The sequence below is a fragment of the Pelobates fuscus genome, chromosome 8, assembly GCF_036172605.1.
Source record: "Pelobates fuscus isolate aPelFus1 chromosome 8, aPelFus1.pri, whole genome shotgun sequence".
Classification (NCBI taxonomy): domain Eukaryota; kingdom Metazoa; phylum Chordata; class Amphibia; order Anura; family Pelobatidae; genus Pelobates; species Pelobates fuscus.
The window spans coordinates 18,955,002-18,980,341 of record NC_086324.1 but is presented as its reverse complement, the minus strand read 5'-3'; the positions used below and the strand labels follow the sequence as shown (position 1 = coordinate 18,980,341).

At 38.6% G+C, this 25,340-nt stretch overlaps 1 protein-coding gene across 2 annotated transcripts in view; it reads right to left on the bottom strand.

The window, feature by feature from the left end:
- Nucleotides 1–24,777, bottom strand: part of ACMSD (aminocarboxymuconate semialdehyde decarboxylase) — a 30,105-nt gene extending 5,328 nt beyond the window's left edge. Inside the window, exons 1-8 of one of the 2 annotated variants that reach the window (XM_063429349.1) lie at nt 24,643–24,777; nt 20,673–20,717; nt 15,267–15,363; nt 12,904–12,953; nt 11,856–12,092; nt 8,836–8,929; nt 7,068–7,163; nt 5,457–5,629 (exon numbers count right to left, since the gene is read on the bottom strand). In XM_063429349.1, the coding sequence (XP_063285419.1) occupies nt 5,457–5,629; nt 7,068–7,163; nt 8,836–8,929; nt 11,856–12,092; nt 12,904–12,953; nt 15,267–15,363; nt 20,673–20,717; nt 24,643–24,699 (849 nt within the window). In that variant the 5' untranslated portion in view covers nt 24,700–24,777. Of the gene's footprint in view, nt 1–5,456; nt 5,630–7,067; nt 7,164–8,835; nt 8,930–11,855; nt 12,093–12,903; nt 12,954–15,266; nt 15,420–20,672; nt 20,718–24,642 lie in introns of those variants that run through there. The other variant, XM_063429350.1, reaches the window with a different exon arrangement.
- Nucleotides 24,778–25,340: the final 563 nt, after the last annotated feature.

Genomic DNA, 25,340 nt, shown 5'->3' with positions numbered 1-25,340 from the left:
GACCTAATTAGTGTTTGCGATGTCTAAAATAACATTCATTGTAGAAAACCACAACTTTGCATTTAGTTCAAGGAGCCTCCATCCTAGCTCCATGTCAATCATTGTTATACGCCCCTTTAACTGCCCTCAGTCACTAGAGCGAGCACAGAGAGTGAAGGAGAAATAGAAACACGTTTTTGTTTCTCTCGCTTCAACGCAATGAGTGCCCTGGAATGAGCTGGATTTTGATGTAGTTTGTTAAATCTTTACTGTACGTTTAAAACAAAATGAAGCATCAAATGAAAAAAGGTTAGCACGCATTATAAGTGATTTTTAATGTGTTTTTTGGTGGGGCGATTTCCAGAAAAACATTGGGATGGATAACATGAACTCTGCTTAGGACAATAACCAGCTGTAACAGTTAGAAACTCCACTAGGGGTCACTAGATACCTGATATTATGCAGTGCCAGACATTGGACCCATATTCCCTAAAGCATAGAATCCAATTTAATATGATTTATGGGTTTGCATGATCTTGAAACTGTTGTCTGCACTTGTATCTCTTGTCTGTTCTTGCAACAAGAATGTATCTCTGTCTCCTTCCAATTGCATGTAACCATACCATGTAAGACATCTATCATCCTGCGCAGTGTGTATTTACGTTACATGCAGAAGCAGAAAGCTCCCTTGTTTGCTATGTGATTATTTATAGATTACGCCTGCTGTCCACGCTGTGATTTTTACTCCCCAGCGGGTGGTTACGATTGTTCTAGGGTAATGATTTCGCTGTGAGGCAGTCTGTCTATAAAATTACATTTTGCAGATTAAGATAACGCCACGTGAAAAGTGGCATTGGCTTTCTCATAATCCCACGGATAGGTTTATATATATTAGATTGGCTCGATTGTTTATATATAGGGGGATTTTATGACTTAGATCATAATTAAGAAAATTCAATCATATTTTCATAAATGAATTCAGAACAGATTCGAACTACTGTTTTTTCTCACAATCAGCCTTAAAGTGTTATTCACTTAATTCCGACTTGTAGCAAATTAAAATCAGAAGGCGAACTTTGCACTACAGCAGCCAACCTGTGCTAGAGAAGAACTGGAGGATTTTTTTAGATGAGCAATTTTCGCCTACGTTTTGCCATTCACAATTGAATTTGCTTCAATGATTATTATTTAAATGCTTTATTTTGAAGTTTTCAATAGCAGCCATATACAACATATCAGAGGATAAGTAATGTAAGGTATAGGAAGGAACAAGGATTCCACCCAGTAAAAGTAAGCCAAAGCTAACAAGATAGCATATGGACTGACTAGAAGCCACGCTATAATCATGGCACGGGATCCAGATGAGATATAATGACACTCGAGCATATCGAGATCATTAAAATTACCAAAATGTGGAGGGCAAAGAAAAAGGGGAAGGAGAAAGTGGTATCTCAGGCCCAGAAAGGGATTGAATAATTGGTTGCATGTTGTGTAAATAAATGTTAAGTGAGGAAGTGCTAAACCTGGTTATTGCTAATTACCTGGGCCTTAATTCTAAGAGCCGTGAAGATGAGGTGGGTGAGGGACAGTGGAGGGAAAGGGAAATATAACATAGCAAGGGGTAGTAGGGTAGGGATAAAAACAGTATACAAGAAATAAAGAAAGGAATAGGAAAAGGTTGACAAAGGGGTGGAGAAAGAACTAAGAAGAGAGACAAGCTAAAGAGAAGAGGTGTGTTGGAGTCCATGATGGTAGGCTACCAGAAAGAATAGGGGTGGGGGGGAGGGGGAGTCATAACCATTGTAACTCTAGTAACAATAGAGATTTACATACCAAAAAACACTAGAAGGGATGCAAGGCAAAAACTTAGATACATCTCCACTTTACTAATGGTCCCAAATTTTGTGAACGTGTATTGTGGAGTCATGTAATTGTGCAGTGAGTATTTGTAAAACTAAGGAAGTTATGGACGTGGGAACGCTACTAGTGGACCATAACTATTAGCCCTGCGACTGGATAACACAACACATACAGCTAGTTTATTTTGAGCCCGAGAAAATGAATGCAAAGTTGTGGCTATGAGCCAGAGTGGCAAAACGCGCTTCCGGGAATCTGACAGGCGCATATGATAGCCACTGTATCAGGATTGTGCTCTTATTCAGACAGTAATGGCTTTATTACAAGCGTGTCAGCATCCATCCATCTCGGAGGAAGAATAACGGTTACGATCATTTTGGTTAAGACTAGCACTATTTTAGATCCAGCGTTCTCAAGCGATTGTACCTTAGGATGTACGGTGGGGGGGTGTTGGTGGCTTCCACCTGTGTCTATGTTTGTGTATGTTTGTGTGTGTATGTCTCTGTATTTGTCTGTATGTATGTGTCTGTGTGTGTGTGTGTATGTGTGTGTGTGTTTGTATATACAGTTGCAAGAAAAAGTATGTGAACCCTTTGGAATGATATGGATTTCTGCACAAATTGGTCATAAAATGTGATCTGATCATCATCTAAGTCACAACAATAGACAATCACAGTCTGCTTAAACTAATAACACACAAAGAATGAAATGTTGCCATGTTTTATTGAACACACCATGTAAACATTCACAGTGCAGGTGGAAAAAGTATGTGAACCCCTAGACTAATGACATCTCCAAGAGCTAATTGGAATGAGATGTCAGCCAACTGGAGTCCAATCAATGAGATGAGATTGGAGGTGTTGGTTACAGCTGCCCTGCCCTATAAAAAACACACACCAGTTCTGGGTTTGCTTTTCACAAGAAGCATTGCCTGATGTGAATGATGCCTCGCACAAAAGAGCTCTTAGAAGACCTACGATTAAGAATTGTTGACTTACATAAAGCTGGAAAGGGTTATAAAAGTATCTCCAAAAGCCTTGCTGTTCCTCAGTCCACGGTAAGACAAATTGTCTATAAATGGAGAAAGTTCAGCACTGCTGTTTCTACCTAGGAGTGGCCTTCCTGTAAAGATGACTGCAAGAGCAAAGTGCAGACTGCTCAATGAGGTGAAGAAGAATCCTAGAGTGTCAGCTAAAGACTTACAAAAGTCACTGGCAAATGCTAACATCCCTGTTAGCGAATCTACAATACGTAAAACACTAAACAAGAACGGATTTCATGGGAGGATACCACAGAGGAAGCCACTGCTGTCCAAACAAAACATTGCTGCACGTTTACAGTTTGCACAAGAGCACCTGGATGTTCCACAGCAGTACTGGCAAAATATTCTGTGGACAGATGAAACCAAAGTTGAGTTGTTTGGAAGAAACACACAACACTATGTGTGGCGAAAAAGAGGCACAGCACACCAACATCAAAACCTCATCCCAACTGTGAAGTATGGTGGTGGGGGCATCATGGTTTGGGGCTGCTTTGCTGCGTCTGGGCCTGAACGGATTGCTATCATCGAAGGAAAAATGAATTCCCAAGTTTATCAAGACATTTTGCAGGAGAACTTATGGCCATCTGTCTACCAGCTGAAGCTCAACAGAAGATGGGTGTTGCAACAGGACTATGACCCAAAGCATGGAAGTAAATCAACAACAGAATGGCTTAAACAGAAGAAAATACGCCTTCTGAAGTGGCCCAGTCAGAGTCCTGACCTCAACCCGATTGAGATGCTGTGGCATGACCTAAAAAAAAAGCGATTCACACCTGACATCCCAAGAATATTGCTGAACTGAAACAGTTCTGTAAAGAGGAATGGTCAAGAATTACTCCTGACCGTTGTGTACGTCTGATCTGCAACTACAGGAAACGTTTGGTTGAAGTTATTGCTGCCAAAGGAGGTTCAACCAGTTATTAAATCCAAGGGTTCACATACTTTTTCCACCTGCACTGTGAATGTTTACATGGTGTGTTCAATAAAAACATGGCAACATTTAATTCTTTGTGTGTTATTAGTTTAAGCAGACTGTGATTGTCTATTGTTGTGACTTAGATGATGATCAGATCACATTTTATGACCAATTTGTGCAGAAATCCAAAGCATTCCAAAGGGTTCACATACTTTTTCTTGCAACTGTATGTATGTGTCTGAATGTATGTATGTGTGTATGTATGTATGTATGTGTGTGTCTGTATGTGTGCCTGTATGTGTGTGTCTGTGTGTGTCTCTGTATATCTGTGCCTGTGTGTCTATGTGTGTGTCTGCATGTGTATCTGTTTGTCTGCATGTGTGTGGGGGAATGTATGGGAGGGGGAGAGTAGACGTATGGGAATTGCGGGGGGGTGGGGATATGGGGGGATGGCAGGGGGTAAACGTATGGGGGTGGCCCCAGGCAATTTTCGCCTCAAGGCCCTGTGGTTTCTAGTTACTCCTCTGCCCGCACTGCTGGTCCTCCTTCTCCTGAGTTAATGAGGCTAGATGAGACATTTTCTCACTGCTTATACTTTTTAGGTTTGTACTGCATCGCTCTTTTTGGGTGTTATCTGACCACTGCTTAGTAGATATCTACCTAGCATTCTAGCCTATACTCAGGAACTTATTATGTGTATACGTACATAGTCTTTTTGTTTTTGTTTTCCATTTTTCTTTTTGGTGATTATGTTTATTAGGTAGAACCTTTTATACGTAGTATTAAAGGTTGATTTTTTATTATTCCCCCCCCCCCCCCGCCCCACCACCTATATCCTGGTAGCCCGGCCTTAGGCCTCCACTCCATCAGCGACACATTTATTATTTATCACTCTCTCCTGGTAGTTCCTTTTCGAGTTTAAATTTCATAGTGACTCATCTCACTAGGGGTTACCACCAAAACAGGAGGTAAACAATTTAATTACCTTTTTCGCTTTCTTTGTCAAGGTTATGGTTAATAATAGAGAGACCAAGTATTTAGTGGGAACTGTTTTCAGAGAGCAGAGACATAACTTGGAGCTATAGTGGTTTGAGCTTAGGATAGGTCCAGCAGGAATTTTAGAAAAATAATCTACCGGTACGTCATCAGAATTCTTCTAACATTGGTTTGTGAGGAGGACAAGTATTTGTGCTAGTATAAGAGGAGTCAAATACCAGTGAAACAGCAATTTTGTAAGCGTTATCCTTATGGTGTATGCAAATAGTCAAGGAAGCCATAGCCTCCTAGATCTCAGACCAACCACGGGACTCTTCAGGTGGTCCCAGGTCCCTCTCCCAGACAGCTACATAATACAGGGAGTTTTGAGAAGAGTGCACAGCTAAATAGATACACAGAGCTGAAATCTGGCATTTTGGGTAGGGGCGACAAGACAAGTAGATTCAACAAATGTGAGAGTAGAAATATCATAAAAGAGGAAAGGCATCGGAGCTCCATTTAGCAAAAGTAGTCAAAGGTGGTCAGGGGAAAGTGAATGGGTATATCCTCAAAGGCTATAGTTTTGTTTTGTAAATAAAAGTGTTGAAATAAAGTATTAGCAACATTTAGTGGAATAATTATTTTTTGGATGCTCGATCCGTAGTATGTTTAAAACTATCGACTCACCTTTCCAATTACATTTACAAGAAGCTTCAAGGCCTGTGGATCATGTACAAGAGAATCTGTATAAAATGAACCCAAGTATTTTTGCGGAGGGATCGTGCTATCAATTGCGCAAAGATCGGGACGAACGTTGAAGCCATGATTAATGCGGCCAATGGTGTACGGAAAAGCCCCACCTGAAAAATATAATAAACAAAGATTCAAAAACGACTTAAAGTCTGCAGGATTTAAAAACTCTGAAATCAATAACCTACTCAAAAACAAGAAATATTTCTGCATCTTAAAAAGGTAAATGCGAAATTTGACTTTTATAGATCTTATAAAGATTCCACTTTAACATAAGGACACCAAAATCACAAATAATATCACTGACGAATTATACATTATATAAAATTGGTATAAAAAAAATCGTGATTAAATTATGCATATCATTGTATTAAATACAGTGAATTCTGCAGAGACGGACGCCATATTTAAATCGGAGACATTCCGGTCACTGATTTATCCGTGACTGCCCTTTTGCATTGTTGGCATGTCTTGACGTTATTAGTGGTTCCCCCCCTAATAAAGCAGGAGATTTGTTTTAAAGGGATTATTAAGGGGTTGTTAACATGTAATAATTACAGACATCTGGCACTGAATGACTGAAAGATTATCCCTCACTTATCAAGTCTGATTAAAAAGTGCTTAAAGCAGCAGGAAAAGACAGATGAGAAAGTTCTAGATAAGTTTGAATGGCAGGATAAGGATAGGTGTCTAGGCTAACACCTAAAATCAAATCAGTCGGGTTTCTAGAACATCTTATCCTAGCCGTGCTTTCTTGACAAAGTTCATTTTTCTGAAATAAATTGGATAAAAGTGGTTGTTTGAATGGCTTATTTTATGACATACTTGTGGCAGTAGCAACTAAAGCATGTCTACTTGGAGATCTTTTACAGTTTGCTTACTTTGAACTAAAAAGTCATCAAACGGCAATTTGATGCTTGTAGAGAGGGAAAAAGGATTTCAGAGACCTGGAACAGCCATACCTGGGACAGTCCAGCATTCAACGCCAATCACTACGTTCTAATAAAATTTAACGTTTTCTAAAGACAACGAGGAAGGGAAATTTAACATGATTTGCAGAAGACAAATCCTTCTAACTGGTCGAAATATTTTGGATGGTTATTGAGAAAACTACACTTTCCCATGATCACTTTTGTGAGAAAGGCGGTGGGCCATAGCGGACACGTGTGTTTTGTCAAAGTGCACTTTCTTGCACCATAACCACTACAATTAGCTGTAACAATGCAACAAGGAACAATAATGCAATACGCTTTTACAACTATCTACGTAAGATTGTCCCCTTTAAATGGAACCATATTTTTTCTATAATTAACACATTTGAATTGAAAAATAGAAACATTTGCCCTAATTTGTTTCCTTTAAATGCATAGTAACGTTTTAGCCATTGACATCACAATCCAGTTCATTCCTGGCACAGCTAAGGCACACATTTGGCATTTCCTTTTAGAAACTCGGGAAGTAGGATCTACTGAATTAAATGAGGTGTATCCATTATTCACAGGAAACATTATTCATTGCACTATTTATTGCATTGCTAAGTAACTATACCTCCGTGTGCAAAGCAAACTTTAAGTTTTGGAAACTTTTCAAATATCCCACCGAAAATCATGGAGCAGATAGCGGTGGTAGTCTCAGCTGGCATGCCTTGAGATAAACACAAAAGAATGGAAGGTTAGTAAATCCAGTTAAAACACGATCACCTCGTTCATGCTAAAGATAATTGAGAGAATTGGAAGAGAATTAAGCAGTAAAACTGCAGGGACACGAGCTCTAGACTAAAACTACTTAATTGAACTAAAGTTGGTTTGATGACTATAGTATCTCTTGATGTCTTCTGTAGGTAAATCATTTCTAACAAATTGTGATCAATTGAAAAGCTTATCCAAGAATATTAACTCAAGTCCCAAGTTAGAGTTTGTTACAATTCAATCTATTTATCATCGCATGGACTATAATTTAAGGATTTGCAATATTTTAAGATTTTTCACAGACTCTGGTGCGTGACATTTGAAGTGACATGATCTCTTTTCACTTTCTATATTAATCTTTTTTTAACTGTAGAAGAGCTTAAACCTCATTACATAAGCTGAGGGCAATTAATCCATCATTCCTCATTTCTCAAAATAAAGTAGAATTGTTAATCAGTTTCGTTCTTGCGTCTCATTGTCTGGAATACAATTAAATGATGTAAAAATGTTCTGTTAATCTCTGAACATTCAATTAGCTACGTTCCAGCTCCATCTACTTTTTTTTTTTTTAATTAATTACTTTAGGAAGAACGAATATGACAGATTGACCTGATAAGTCTCAAGAGGCATTTTGAAACAATCATTTTTATTAAAGGGGCAGTCTAAGCTCCCTGCAGCTCAGTGCTTATGTTGTCAATCGTCTACGGGGCCATCCTCTGCTCTTTGTCACATAGTTAGGGAATTACCTCTTCTTAGCCAACTTGATCATATTTTAATTCCCTATGTTATCAGTATCAATTTCATCCCTCATTTTAGATTGAGATATTTTGAGAGTGCTGAAGAGGGGGGACTCTTGTACCGGGAAGAAAACCTGTTTTTTGTGAAACTGCTCCCTAACTGTTCCCTAAAACAACAAGGAATGGCTTTCACATATTCTAGGCAGCATAGCTGCTATTCTGAGCTGTAGTGGCTATAGTACTTAGATAGACTCCTATCGTATCTGAAAATACATTGATAACAAAGTGGTAAAAAAAGAGTTAATAGGTTATCTGGTAAAACAAATCTAGTCACAGCTTAGTTATTTTAGCTTATAGGGACACTAAAGAATTAGGAATACAAAACTGTATTCCTAACCTTATAGCGTCCCTCTGCCTCTGCGCCCCCACCTGGTGTTGAAAGGGTCACAGACAACACTTTTGCCTTCATTCCGATTCCTTCTCCCCTTGCAGCGCTGTCACGCTGATGGATGTCCTAATGCTCAGGCGTGGCGAGGGCTGCATGCGCATTAGAACTTACCCATTAGAAAGCATTGAATCCAAGCTTTCCTATGGAGTTTGTGAAGACACTAGGCATCCTCATGCAAAGCTTGCAAACTCCACAAGAGGCAGTCTTAACCCTGCAATGGAAACATTACAGTTTCTCTGAAACAGCAATGCTTTACATTGCAGGGTTAGGGAGACAGGAACACTGCACTCAGGCCACTTCAATGAGATGAAGTGGTCTGGGTGCCTATAGTGACCCTTTCAATTTTGAAATTCAGCTTTCAGTTTACCACAGTTAAGTACTTAGTAAATAAACCCTTCAAGAGAAAATTCCTCTGACAGGTGGCCAAACCGTAAAATACTAACCTACCAGCCATGGCAGCCAGTATTTTGACATTCTCCCATCCACCGGCATGTCCCAGGGATGCACAAATATGGAACAGTTTAATTTTTCAGCAGCCTAAAACAGACACAAATGCAAATAAATTCTGAAAGTCATGTGAAAGCTATTTCTAGGTTTCTGGTATTTCCTGATGTTTTTCACCATTAGTATCATCATGTAGGGTCTTTATGGTTACAAAATAACTACTGAATATGGTATGTGTTTTAGAACAGTGAGATAGAATGTGTAAAATGAAATGTCAGTGTTACCTAAGCTTCACTTCTTGATATGGGCTTTGGGTGCATCCATACTTACCCATAATGCACGGCAAGATGGCCACCACCATTCTATTAAATATATCACTGATTGAATAACGGTATGAACTGACGTTTTAATGTTAAAATGCCCTCTATCACACTTTTGGTAGACAAGACAAACTATTAGAATGGTTATTCTTTTTTTTTAAACAGGTTGAATCGTTACTCTGACATTACGTCCAATAAGAAAAATATCTATGTTGTCTATTTTTGGTTTCTGTTGATAATTGTGTTAAAGATTTAATTTCGGTTATGCTGATAGACAGTTGGAAAATCCATATACTAATCAAAATCTCATTTACTTCCTGTGATCGGAACAGTTACTTCTCCAGGCAACACAGGGAAAGTGTTATGGTTGGAAAAAGGACACCCTCAATTTTGCAAATTGCTTGTTCACACTGGCTTGTTATGTGTTCTTTAAAAGCAGTCCTTTTACCTGCTTGTGTTTTCTTTTCGAAAATATATAACAAATTCCAGAAATGTATGTTTTTAGTTACATCGTGTTAATGACAATTCCTCAAAAGTTATACATGGTTTAGTTTACAATAATTCTTAGTTATATATTAAAAAATGCCTTTTGATAACCTGCAAAGAAAAGACCATGAGGTTAAAAGCAAGATTGCTGGAAAATGTCAGAGATACAGCACTCATTAAAAAAAAATAAAAAAATTAACAGGAACAATAACGATGAGAGATATATACCATGCGTAGGGGTGATAGTGAAAGAGGCTATGCTAAAGCCATTGCATCTCCTAGGCATTGGTATTGCTTGAGTATAGGTCTAAGACATAAAATATAATTGAGTAACAACTAAACAGGACAGTGGACACTAGGCACCTGAGGTAACGGGGTAATTCCTCCGCAGGGATCGTGTCAGGGACGCCCTGAATCTTAATGTTGCAGTGCCTGCTTTTGTCTTCTAAGAGTGCCATTTGGACGGTTATAGAGGTTTGGGATTGGTGGAGGCTTTGAATGGATTTCTGTACAGAGGCTAGGCCTGTCTGCAGATCCATGATGTCTTCTTTGGTGGCTTTGACTCTGTCTGTGACTGCTTGAATTTCTGTTTTGACCACTGCTATGTCTGCAGGAAATAGTTTTTGTATGTTTTGATACAGGGCTTGAATGTCCTCTTTGGTTGCCAGGTTTGCCACCTATTGTTGGTGGGTGCCGGCACTGTGGGTTTCTGTGACATTCGTCCCAATTATGTGGGGTCCTGTGGGCATCTCTGCGAGGTCTCAGACTGAGTGGGGTTCCCCGGTCTCCGAGCTATACGGGATCCTGACCCGAAGAAGTATGGGGTGAGGTAGGCCCCTACCTTGTGGTGCCGCCGTTTCGTGCCTGGGTCGAATAAAAAGGGCATCGATCTGGAGGTTCAGGTGTCGAGTAGCAGTCTGGCCCCCTTTCATCTGCCCCTGATGCGGGATTCAGTTGATATTTGTGGGGTTCTGTGCAGTGTTGCAGGAGCACAGCAGTATGGCGTCTGCTCCATTCCACGGTCAAGCTCCGCCCCCCTGTTTGTTTTTGTCACACTGGTCTCAAACAGGGGAAAATATTCCACCCAACGAGTTGTAATAGTTACGTTACTCTTATGCTCCTTCAAGTAAGGACAGGTTCAAAGTTCTACTGTAAACATCTTAGATTCTAGCTGAGCACTTTGATATCGAAGGCTGGCAGGTAATGAATAATTCATTGTTGGAAACTGCCAGTATTCTGGATACTTAAAGCAATATTCAAATGAAGTGATGTGACATTTATTCAATATGGCTGCTCTTGCCTACATGAAGACAGATGGTCAATAAATGGTCACAGAGGATGCTTGTCAGCTGATAACTGTGACTCCTGTTACAACCTCGCATTCTGTGCTCTGTAGAGAACATGCTGTACATAGGGAAATTGAAGGGTCACTCTAAGTATCAAAAGCAACTCTTTGTTATTGCAAAGGTTACGGTATGTTGAGCATTCTGAACCAGGGGTGTTACTAAGTTCCAAAAACACATGGAGATTGAAGACAAAACCAAGATTTCCATCCTAAGGCTCCTTCTTTTGTAGCATTTCAGCCTTTTAGTCACCAATTTAGACCTTGATTTAATATTGTTGGATAAGATTTTTACATTATTTCATATTTTTCAATAAACTTTCAAAAATGTTTTCTCAAAATATTGAACTATCAAAAATACATCATGTATTAAAAAAATATATCGGACACATATATCAATACGCATTGTTCAGGTAGTGTTACCTGCTGCCCCTCCACCATGCATAAGGGTAAAATAAACATATTTGAGGCTTCAGCCTCCAAAGCGTCTACTTAGCAACACCTCTGCCTAGGGCCCACTCTCCCCGTTCCTAGTGTCTTTTAACTGCAGAACTTCCTCCTTTTGTGGGTGAATTGTGACACATTTACTAATAGGAAGGATTTTTCTCTATAGGTCAGCTGAGAGTCAAGGTGCATGATCTAAAATGTACGGCATTAAGGATTCTATTTGTTTTTAATGCAGTTTTACTCATCCCAGTTGATAAGTGGAAATGTCTCCTTATCCATAATATAATAAAGTAATCTGCAGGTCAGGGGTTTATGGTATAAAATCAGATGCTTTATAACAGAATGAGAATCTCCTGACTGGAGTTAGTTGCTTTGTTGATAGTTCCCTTTCAATATAGTGATTGACTGATTGATTGATACTTACTGCATATATGGGATGAAGTTCAGGTGCATTTAAGTCCCACTGGTTAACGTGGGATCCTATTTGTACACCTGGAAATTGAAGCTCTTTCACACATCGATGCATCTCCTCTATGGCCAGCTCTGGACTTTGCATCGGTAATGTTCCAAGGCCCACAAATCTTTTAGGATGCTTCCGAACAACTGCTGCCAAATCATCATTTAAGAAACAGGATAGGTCCTGCGTGTCCTGAGGCTTTGCCTGTTTAAAGAGATATTATTGTATAGTAAATAAGCCGGTAAATATGATTTAGATGCAGGGGTGTCAGCACAGAGGTCTATGGCTTAGTGGCCAACTCTTTTGTATTTGGGTGTTGGATGGTATGTTAGTTTGGTCTAAAAAAGGTTTATTTATTTGTACTTGCCCCACAAGTAAGTCCAAAATGTGGCAGTCTTCTCCTGCATAGACATTACAGTGTGTCATGGGGTCGTACACCAACATACATTTAACAGCATGGTGGAAATCCCCAAACAGAAAAGGCAAACCCTCTATGAAAGACAATAATTGCTGTAAAAAGAAAAATATTTCTGGTTTAAGGTAAGTCTTTTGCAAACTCACTGGAGAAGCAAAGGGTCTAATAGTGTATATATGTTCCTGAGATCTGGAAACCTATAAGGACTGGACTTAGAGTCTTGTTAGAGTATTGTTATATATTAAATATAGGAGATTTGTAGATTTTAATGCCAGATTGTTTGCTTTTGTGAGTCATAATTTATTTTTGTTTTGGATTTTTATGGCAGTTCATAAGTGTGGAAAAAATGAGATTTTTTATTTATTGAACCTGATAATAGTAAGCAATATGTGATTTACACTCTCTGTGAAGCTATACTGTTTAAGTCTGATGTGGTTGAGAGGGCCAAGAAAATGATGAATGCACAGGACCACCGCATTTCTTCTATTTTATTTTCTTGCAAATAAAGCAGGCTTCCGAACGTTATGATATCTAGAAATCAGTGACGCACTTTTTTTATTATTTTACAGTTATTTTTGTGTTTCAGGTTTCAGTACTTACCCAATAGCTGAACATTACAGGGACGGTAGACAGGGCTTGCACGGTCACACCTGTGTGTAGAAATATCAGATCAGTTTTCCAATCAAAAAAAATTCAATGGCTGTGATTTGACACATGATAGTAAAGAAATTTACCAGCAGGCATAGTGCAACAAATCTCCATATTAGTAGATAATAATTGCAGTAGCCAGTTTATTCAATAATTCCATTACATATTTAATTATTAATTTTACACCCCAGGTACATAGAAGATGAAAAAACCACAGAGGAGATGACCTATATCCCTATGATATGAATGGTCACTTACCAACTTGGTTTAGCGTGGGCTTTGGGTATATAAGGTGACATACAGTATTTCACATTTTTGTAAATATTTATTATATCTTTTCATGTGACAACACTGAAGAAATGGCACTCTGCTACAATGTAAAGTAGTAAGTGTGCAGCCTGTATAACACTGTAAATTTGCTGTCCCCTCAAAATAACTCAACACACAGCCATCAATGACTAAACCATTGGCAACAAAAGTGAGTACACCCCAAAGTGGAAATGTCCAAATTGGGCCCAATTAGCCAATTTTCCTCTCCGGTGTCATGTGACTCGTTAGTGTTACAAGGTCTCAGGTGTGAATGGGGAGCAGGTGTGTTAAATTTAGTGTTATCGCTCTCACACTCTCTCATACTGCTCACTGGAAGTTCAACATTGCACCTCATGGCAAAAAACTCTCTGGGGATCTGAAAAAAAGAATTGTTGCTCTGCATAAAGATGGCCTAGGCTATAAGAAGATAGCCTAAACCCTGAAACTGAGCTGCAGTACGGTGGGCAAGACCATACAGTGGTTTCACCGGACTCGTCCCAAAGAAGTAGAGTGCACGTGCTCAGCGTCATATCCAAAGGATGTATTTGGGAAATAGCATTGCTGCAAAGGTTGAAGGGGTGGGGGTATTAGCCTAACAGTGCTCAGACCATACACTGCACACTGCATCAAATAGGTCTGCATGGCTGTCGTCCCAGAAGGAAGCCTCTTCTAAAGATGATGCACAAGAAAGTCCGCAAACAGTTTGTTGAAGACAAGCAGACTAAGGACATGGATTACTGGAACCATGTCCTGTGGTCCAATGAGACCAAGGTAAACCTATTTGGTTCAGATGGTGCCAAGCGTGTGTGGCGGCAACCAGGTGAGGAGTACAAGTGTGTCTTGCCTACAGTCAAGCATGGTGGTGGGAGTGTCGTGGTCTGGGCCTGCATGAGTGCTGCCAGCACTGGGGAACTACAGTTCAATGAGGGAACCATGAATACCAACATATACTGTGACACACTGAAGCAGAGCATGATCCCCTCCCTTCGTAGACTGGGCCGCATGGCAGTATTCCAACATGATAACGACCCCAAACACACCTCCAAGACAACCACTGCCTTGCTAAAGAAGCTGAAGGTAAAGGTGATGGACTGGCCAAGCATGTCTCCAGACCTAAGCTCCCTAATGAGCATCTGTGGGGATCCTCAAACAGAAGACAGGGAAGCGCAAGGTCTCTAACATCCACCTGCTCCATGATGTCATAATGGAGGAGTGGAAGAGGACTCCAGTGGCAACCTGTGAAGCTCTGGTGAACTCCATGCCCATGAGGGTTAAGGCAGTGCTGAAAATGTAATGGTGGCCACACAAACTATTGACACTTTGGACCCTATTTGGACATTTCCACTTAGGGGTGTACTCACTTTTGTTGCCAACGGTTTAGACAATAGTGGCTGTGTGTTTAGTTATTTTGAGGAGACAGCAATATTACACTGTTATACAGGCTGTACACTTACTACTTTACAATGTAGCAGAGTGTCATTTCTACAGTGTTGTCACATTAAAAGATATATTAAAATATTTTAAAAAAAATGTGAGGGGTGTACTCAATTTTGTGAGATACTGTAACTTCTGTTAAATACCACGCTCTACCTTGGGAATTGCACGACGATACGCAGGCAGCGAGTTGGCAGCAAATACATAATCCCTCTGCCAGGATGAGTGAATGCACGCCTCTGTCAGCAAGTGCACCTACTTTGTTTTATTTATTAATTTCTATAACTTTCTTGTACTTTCAAACCATGGGAAAGTTTTATAAAGTGTCGGTAAGAGAAAAGTTCTAATTGGGGCGCAATCACCTTGGAAACAAATGGAATCTTAGTTCTGATTAAATTGGTTTTCATAGTGACTGCTCTACATTTAAAACTTTGATTTACTTTTCTGTTAGTAACAGTTGCATAAATCTCCCTTTAAGTACTGCTACTACTGGTTGGATGTTTATTTGCCCATCTTGGAGTTACTAAGTGTAATATATATTATATCAGAATTCCTTTGCTATATACATTTACCTGTTTGATCCATCTCTTTTAACCTCACTTCGGGATCCCAGCAATTGGATTGAACTACGCGAAACACATTCCCATCTTTGACCATTTTCGCCTCCCCCTAAAGAAAGAGATGTTATACCAAAGGTAGACGTAGTTTCTTCCAGTTCTTGTAAACTAAAAGATAGACAACACGTGAGCTGTAATACTGCCAGGTCGCAGGTTTATACAGTTACACAGCAGTATAGCTTGAAATAGCTTCCTGAGTTCAGCCTTTTAAACCTCCGTGTTGCAGCTCTTGATCAAAAAGCAAAAACAATTCCAACTGTGCCACATGAAGGAAATAATAAAAAAAATCATTGAATTCACTGTGGCAAACATATTTCTTTTAGATTATGTACCAGTAAATATCCACTAAGTCACCCACTCTTCTATATTCCTGCTTCCAGCTGCTTTCTGAAACACAATTATCAATCAATCTACCGCTAAATGGAACTATAAAAACATACAGCAAGTGACGACGTGATACTGTGTATTTGTTTTGTCCAAGAGTATGGCAAATCTAAAAGGGTTATTTACTATAGTGAGAATTGTCAGGAATTCAAAGTGACTGCTTATCTGCATATATACGTGGAACCCAGTTATTAAACGTTATTAAATTTCTGAGTAACAAAGTACGGGTCGGGCACCCGACACACTCGTATTCCAAGGAGGCCACCTACTATTGAGATACAATGGATGGAGGGTCACTTCATTCCTGATGATCTGATTTGGAAGCCATGGTTGGTGCTTGGCAATGCCCGTCTCTGCCAATGATCGATCATGCTCCATTTCAATATGCAGACTGAGACTAAGAGTCAGGATAAGACTTCGGATAACCTGGTGCTCTATGTTACACCAATCAGTAGCCACTGTTATCTTGCTAGATCATCTGAGTTTATAAAATCAGGTATCTGGTATGATTACACACACATAGACTACATGGCCTTTTCTGGAAAATTAATAAAACCAAAAACACAGCAAACTGAGAACTGTCAGCCATGATGGTGATTATGAAGATAGAACGTAAATTGGGCTTAGCTACCCTTCCCAGACTCAAATCCCCTCAATCTTCTCTCTATGTGTCCGGCTATGTGAGGCAATCAGGATCTTTATTGTGTATGGATTATCACAGAGCTCCATGGCAATAAAACTCACAGTAATATGCAGTGTATATGAGTACATCACAGAGCTCCATGGCAATACAACTCACAGTAATATGCAGTGTATATGAGTATATCACAAAATAATAATTGCGTGTAGTATAAGTGTATCACAGAGCTCCACAGCAAGAAAACTTATAGTAATGTATGAATTAAGTATATATATTCATACTGTAGATTGTGCTATCGAATGTTTATTATTACATAAATATGTATATTTAAAACTAAATATGTAATAAAAACATGTGTATAATATCTTACAAACACCTGAGATTTAATTTTTATCCAGAATCCTAAATCCCTCTGAATTTCACTCACTGTTTAAGCTCGTTACCTAATACCAAGTAAAACTCACTCCTAATTTCACGTGTTCCTATTACCAGCACCCGGACAGAGACATCAAGCAGACATAGTGAATAGCGGGGGGAAAGGTGACTTATGGTATTAGCGGAATTTTCTCTTCTAAGGCCACAGTATAAAGGAGACGGCTTTTCATGGCATTGATTTGTTCGGCTTCAATCTCTGACGCTGTGTCAGAAAGTGTTGGGATAAATTAGATTTTCTTATGTGAGATTAGGAAAGGACTCAATATAATGGACATTTTCAATTGGTTAATGCCTAGGGAGAATAGCGAATAAAGTCTTTGAAAGCACCGTGTTTTACAGTCTGACAATCATCAGGGCATCATATAACAGCTATTTTTAGAGCTACCCCACTCTACTTGTAAAGAATATAAAAAAATTACACAAAAATCCTGGCGGGCTATTCAGTAAAAAGTTAATTCAAAGAGAATTAATTTAACTTTTTAGGCCAAATTAGCTGAATTGAAAACACATGTGACTCGGGGATCTTTTCCCCAATTTTGATATTTTGGCCTACAATTTAAAAGTTTACATTGCATTCTCGGGGTTATCTACTAATTAATAGCAAAGTAGGGGCAGATTAATATCATAAATCACTTTGTTAGAATTATTGTATTGTTTTTCATGTAGTATATAACAGCCCATTCTGTATATCATGTGTAATATAGACTGGTCACTATAATACCCTGACACACACTACACCACCTCACACACACACACACACACACAAACACACACACACACTACACCCACTCACACAAACACACTGCAACCGCCCCACACACAGAATCCCTCACACAAACACACTGCACCCACTCACACACACACAAACACACACACACACACACACACAGAACACCTCACACACACACACACACTGCACCCCCTCACACACACATACTGCACCTCTCCACACACAAGCACACCTCACACAAACACACAGCACCCCTCACACAAACACACATACTGCACCCCTCATATTAATATTAATATTGGTCATAATAACCTTAAATTCTCCTTCTCAAATATATAAATAAATACATTAAAGTAAAAATAAATTTGAGAGTATAGCAGTATGAGAAGTAGGTGGAGCTAAACATCCCTACCACACCTCCAAGAAGAGATTAACGCCCCCGAGGTCTGGCTTCTCTGTTTATGTTCAAGGAAATTGTTGTGACTCTGTTATGAATAAGCCTTTTAGTAAACAAAGATATCTGTTAGAATCGACCAAATGGCTCCTGCTGTATTGATCATATCTAAGCTCCGTAAATTTAATTTAGGACAGTTTATGAAACTTTACACAACTTTTCATTTGTTTCCTTTACACATCTTTTATTGCTATCTTTTTTTCTTTTTTTTTTGCATCACTGAATGAAGTGATGTGATTCTGCCTACCCATGCATACTGATTACAGATAAGAACAAAGTAGGGACCTACTAACTAAAATGCAAGTTTTAAAGAACTGATCAGGGAAATATGAATTTTAGACTGAAATAGATGAATCGTGAAAATTCTCCGACTTGCATTCTAAAGTATCTTTATCTAAAATTTGCCATTTTCAGTTTTCCTATAACTCAGTCTAGATAATAAACCCCTAAACAATTTTCCAACTGGCAGAGCCTGGTCGACACTATCATTTAATCATAGAGAACATTAGCGATTACGTTAGTAAATTGGTAAACGGATTTACGCACATCTTTGAAGAAATGGCATACAATGTGATATTAAACATACGCGTGCAGTCTTATATCTGGTTTTCCAAAATAATATTGATCATGGATATTGCTGTATGTTCCACTAACTGGATTAGCTTCGACATTAGCACTATTTATGTGTAATCTTCAAACTATGTATTCAGTTTATTAAATATCCATATGCACAACATGCAAATAATGGGAGATGTTCGTAATGAGCGATTCCAAATTATGCCCCATTTAGTAAATATTCCCCCAGCTGTTCTAATTAAGGAAAACCTATAAATATGCATCCACAGTTAGTATTCTTCATTAGTCTTTACACAGGAGCGAATGCGTGTACATATTGACTGGAAGCATGCTAGTATCCTCAGGAGAGGGTTTGTTTATATATAGTTGAAAGGCTGCCCAGTGTTGCCATGGAAACCCTCGCATTTCTACCCCGGAATCAGAGCCTCATTTATTTGGTTCGTTCTTTCTCAAATCAAATCCCAAATGCCAATTTTAACACAAATAACACGTAATAATTTCCCTGAATAAAAAAATAATAATACAAAAATTAGTATTTTACACATCAAACAGCTCTCGATTTGCATTGGTATTTTCTGTCCTATAAACCAATTATGCTGGAAACACCAGAACTCTAAAAATTCTTAGTTTTTTTTTTCAGTTTTACATTAGATACCAGGTGCTTCTCTCTCACAGGTACTATGTAAACCTTTTGGGAATCATGGTGTTTAATCAGCTGTATTTTTATGGAAAAGTATCTAGTTATACAGAACTCTGTGATATACTGTGCCTTATAAATAATGAGAAGATACAAATAGTAATAAACTATAGAATATGATTGCACATGGGCTCCAGATATAGACCTGTTCAGTCCTGGTGGTATCAGGTGGTATTTTTTTGACTGCATTTGATTGTATGTTTTATTGCGAAAGGTCCATGAAGGTCCAAGTTCTAGTAATAGAACGAAACTCGTAGGACCGTGCTTATTTTGATATTATTTGATCTGTTATTCAAAGAAAATGGTTTTAGGTTTTACCTGATTCCTGTTCCTTCTGGTTACTGAATTCAATCACTAGTAAGAGGAAAAGAGGTCACTTTGGCCCCTCAGTACCACCGGGTGGAGGGACCCTTAAGACGATCTTATACAGTACTCAACATTTTTTGAGTGCAAAATATTAGTGTGCCAGTCTTGTATGTTTTTATTGTATTATACTATGCACTATGATTTTTTTTTTTTACTTTTAGGTTATCCCTCTGTTTTCTACATATTTACACATTGTCTTAAGAGGTATCCATTTGGGAAGGGTAATGCCTCAATATCTAGTAACCCAACACGGAGTGTCTATATGATAATAGATTAGACAACGTTTACCGGTGCTTAGAATGGGGGGTGGGGGATGAAAACCTGCTAACAGTTTAATTGATATGCTTTCTTGAAGAAGTGAGTTTTCAATGATTTTTTGAATGAGTGGAGACTATGTGAAATTCTTACAGAGAAGAGAAGGAAGTTCCACAGAAGAGGTGCAGCCCTGGAGAAATCTTGGAGGCGAGCATTAAAGGTGGGAGTATGGACAGAGGATATACGTAGGTCTTTGGCAGAGCGTAGGGGCCTCGACGGGACATACTTGTGTATTAGGGAGGATAGGTAGGTTAGAGCAGCATCATGTAGGGACTTGTAAGCAAGCACCAGAATTTTAAATTGAGCCCTATATCTAACTGGAAGCCAATGCAGGGACTGACAGAGCGGGGAGGCGTGGGAGGTGCGAGCAGACAGGAAAATGAGCCTTGCCACCGGATTCATTATAGATTGCAGCAGTGCCATCTGGGAACACGTAAGACCACTGAGAAGGCGATTGCAGTAGTCAAGGCGAGAGAGAACAACAGCATGGAACAGCACCTTAGCCGCATCCGGCGTTAAATAGGGGCAGATGTGTGCTATGTTTTAGAGATGGAAGCGATAGGATTGGCGATTGATTGGACATGAGGAATGAAGGAGAGGTTGGAGTCAAAAAGATCACCCAGGCAGCGAGCCTGCGAGGTAGAGGTGATGGTAGCGCCGTTGACTTGGAGGGAGACAGACACGGGAGTAGCAACACTTGAGGGAGGAAAAACCAGAAGCTCTGTTTTGAACAGGTTGAGTTTAAGGATATGAGCAGCACGTACCTTGCAGTGATGATGCATCTGGACCCAGCCACCGTAGCCATATTTCTGCGTTGAAAGAAAACAAAGAATGATCTAAAATTTGTCATTGTTGACCATCTGTTAACACAGTTACATTGTAAAACCAGGCGAATGTTCCTAAAACCATTAATATTGATGATTATAATGAATCCTTAAAAAAAATCCCACACAGTGAGTACAACTAGCTGTAAATATCGCCTGGCATCCTAGACTGCACTCATCGCTGTAAATATTATCTTAAATCCTGGGATTCACGAAAATAAATATCAACTGGAATTCTATAAACACTGCCTGGTTCAATTCTTGACTCACATTCAGTATCGTCTGCTGCAATCATGGGCTTTGTATGACTGATTTCAAAGGACCATTCAAAGCACCATAACAACTTCAGCACACTGTAAAGGTTATGATGCTAGGATTATTGGTCAACTCCTCCTCTGGACTTACAAGCTCCTATCAGGAGCTTCCATTAGCACCATCGAGCTAAGCCTCACCCACTGCGTGCTAAAGTAAGATTAGCTCTCTGTGCATGCCTTGCTGTTTTTCTTTTGTATTTTACATTTTATTTAAAATAAACATAAGATAATTTTAAAGGAGGTCTGAAAAAAAATAAAATTAAATTAAACAAAGAAATCCACACTGTTCTATCGTGGGACTCGGTGCCCCAATCTTGGCCAACTGTCCATCACTGTTATTAGCTTTGCCATTTTTCCTGCCTCTGTATCTAGCAGTGTGTGTAGAGATCAGCACAGAACTTTTATCAAATGTCTTCATGGAGGCAAATATCTTCATGGAGGCAAATGTCTTCACAGAGGCAAATATCTTCATGGAGGCAAATGTCTTCATGGAGGCAAATATCTTCATGGAGGCAAATGTCTTCATGGAGGCAGAGATGATCAATGACCAGGAGAGAAATTATTACAATTATCAATGTTTCTGTTTTGTCTTCTTCAATGTGTGCCCTGACTGTGCCAGCACTGAACTGGATTGTGATGCCAACTTCTAAATCATTAATATACATTGAAAACAAAATGGAGCATCGCACGGAAAAATTGGTTTAAAACACAGAAGTTAAAGGTGCTTTTTAGCGTTTTATTAAAATGTATCATTTCCAGAGATGTGACAGTTTCTCTTCATCCATTGCAGGTTCTGTGGCTTATTTTTAATTTCTTGATGAACTTTCTTTGAAATTTACAGAAAATTCCGTTGGATGTGGCTGCGGGACAAGCAGCTCTTTCTTTGTAAGAAAATGTGGTCAACACCATGTTTTGTTTTACGCCGTAATATGTGGTTCTGCCCATGTTCTGTGCTAGTAATCAAAGCTTAGAGTTACGTTTCAGTTTCTGTTCCCTGTCTCTGCCTTTTTATTCTGTTTCTGAGAGGGATTGGAAGAATCTTCCACTGTCTGCTCTGTGCTCGTTCGAAAAGGAATCGGCATTCATTTCTAGACACATATTCTCAGTTTGTTCTATTCATAGCTCACTACATGGGCAGGACTGGTATCTTATGCTACTCCCTGGCTGGTAATAACAGGAACAAAAAACAGAATGTCTAAAACAAGCCAAAAAAAAAAGGGAAAGGAAAAAAGTGAAGACAAAAAATGTTTACAACGTGCAATTTGTTAATTATTAGCTGCTAAGCACACGGGTTCTGCACCTTAAGGTACATGACTCAGCCACAGACTCTCAAGGTGACCTTCAACTCTTCATTAATATTTTAACAGCAAAGAAAGACATGCAGGCAGGGAGATGGGAGGTCCGACTGCTAAATGTCTCCCTGGCTGCTCTGCCTATAGACTTGGTAACAATGGAGCGTGATCTTTACATAATCACAGATATACTGTATGTAAATAGGTACATAACCCACTAAACCCCGCAATGGAGGGAGAGATAGACAGACAGACAGACAGACAGATATAAAAAAACAGACAGACAGTGCGAGAAAGATAGATAGATAGATAGATATACAAAGACAGACAGACAGACAGGCCGAGAGATAGATATTATGTCACTAAGTTGAGCCTTATTCACTTTACCAGAAATGTTGGAACACTGAATAGGTAATTAAAACATATTGGCCCTTATAACTAAGTTGCTAAAATAGCTGTGTTACAATTAGCCAGATTCTGAGATTTTAGTTTAAAACTTGTTTTAGGCCAAATTAGCATTGATTACGGTAATTCCTTCTTCAAATCTCCACAAATGATGGATTTAGAGAATAAACCCCGTTCTGTTTCATTATTTCTCTTTGAATAAAATGCTACCGATCCTTTATAGGGAAATTGTCATGGCTTTACCTGACATTCAGCCCCCCCGCCGCAATCTCATTAAAGAGGTGGGTGCCCACCTCTGGTCTGCCTGCACCCCTCCTCTGTTCTGATTTGCCCAGCAGTGCTGGCAAAAGAGTTACTATGGCAACCACAGCGCATGTACTGTGGTAACTATGGGTGAAGAGCAGAGGAACCTCCAATGAGTGGTCTCTTTTGCTCCACCTGTCTCTCAATTCCTTGGCAATGATTGTCTTCCAAGTAATTGAGAGACAAATGGGAGAAAATCCCATGTTAAAAATTTTTTTTCTCCCAATCTATACATTTGCTAGCAAAATTTCCTTCACAATGTGTAGCTGGAATTTTAATTTCCTTTAAAAGAGCTAAGGTTGTTTATGACAGGTGGTCACAGGCTTCCTTTACATAGACAATATCTATAGTGATCTAGCTACTGGCCTGTGCTTATCTTGTTAATATGTGATCTCCTAAAGCTGTGTTAAAGCTATTTTGAACTGTAGAGTTAGCAAGCTTGCTAATGTGTTTGTGTATCAATATTTGCGCAGGCTTCTTTTTACGCTGAGTAAGCGATCTCTGATCTTAGTGAGGCCAGTGAAAGTGTGCCAGTTATCTGCAGTCTCTGTGATAGGTAGATAAAGAACCACTCTCTCTTATTAACCATGAATGTGTCTTGCCTGGGAAAGAAATATCTAGAAGTAGAAACTGTTACAGATATATGCATGGGCTGTTTGTGCTACTTATTTTTTCAAAAATTTTTTAAAATGTTTTCCAATGAATTTATATTGTATGTCTTGATGCCACTATAGTATTCCGTTAATATTTTAATTTGCTGGTAAAGGAGCTTATTTACTAAACAGTGCTTTGTCATCAATCGGTGACCAGATTTCAAAATATTAAGAATTTGTTACAATTTTTTTTATTCTTTGTTTTTAAGATTCTGGAGGGAAATTTGAACTACAATAAATTAGCTTTTGAAATTAGTCGGTATTAATAAATTGTTTTAGATCTAAATAATTTTATCACCTTCATAAATGGTAGAAAATGAATTCACCAAAATTGTTGTAGAAGAGTCCCAACACTTGGTCTCATCTACAGCCCGAGCCACTAAAACAAGTCCCTCTTTGGCCATTTGAAATTAAGGGGGAGATTGAAGATTTTCTTTACGTATCTGCTGGGATTACTATCCTCTCTAGGCCCATGCTTCGGTGGATCATTTAAAAGCCTCCACCTGAATATGTATAGCAAATATTTCATATATCATAGAAAATGCATATTAAATTTAAATAAAATAAACAATAATTAAAAATAAAAAACAGAAAACAATCTGATGAATTAAAATGAAAATAAACTACTAATACTACTATCACCAGTTGTATTACTATTAGATATAAGAAAAATTAATATGAGTATTTAACATAAAAAGAAAGATTGTGATTTTTTTTTTTTTAAATATTCCAATTTGCCCTAGGAGACAGATATTATTGTCAGACTGAAAGGTTTAGTTTCTCTGCCGGTAATGACCCTACGTCTCTGAGGTTTTAAACAGTACTACAGTTGGTGCAGACTACGATTTGTGGCAACATGCAAATCAAATACAAATTCTATAAACATTTTATTGAAATCATGTGTTATTTATCGACTGACATCAAACAGACTGCTTCTTATTACCTCTTTGAGATCAGGCCATTCCGTTGGAAGAATGTGACTGTGGATATCTATTTTCATACTGCAAGATTTTCTAGGAAATGATTGTTTTATGAGATATATCCAATCCAGGCAGGACAGAGTATGATTTACCTTGTGTTTCACTCTTTAACAAAGCATCATTCACACCCCTTTAAGCCGACCAATGGAAACCTCTGAAAACACAACGTTATCATTCCTGAGAAGTTCGAAGTGCAAAATTACCTTCGACTGACACACAGGTTAATGATCTCTGTGTTTTGAAGATGCCACTAAAGTTTACCACGGCCGATATATCACTGGAAGAATTATAATAATAATGATAATGATGATATTATTATTATTATTATTATTATTATTATTATTATACATGTTTCCTTAAAAATAACAAATCACTAATAATGACACATTCATTCAATTATTCATTCAATGTCATCTGTCAATATACAGAATTTTGCCAAATTTTATTGTGTTAGTGCTCAGAGGAGTATATCGAAGTCAGAAAATATTTTGATTGGGGTAATTGACCAAGCTCCTTAATCTGCAGCCAAATTGATACATTACCCAAGTTTGATTTAAAAATTTTTTTTTTTTTAAAATGGTATATTAATTACATATAATTCATTGCTAATGTGGCTATTGTCAAACTGTTACATTTAATATGGAGCAATACAGATCCAGTG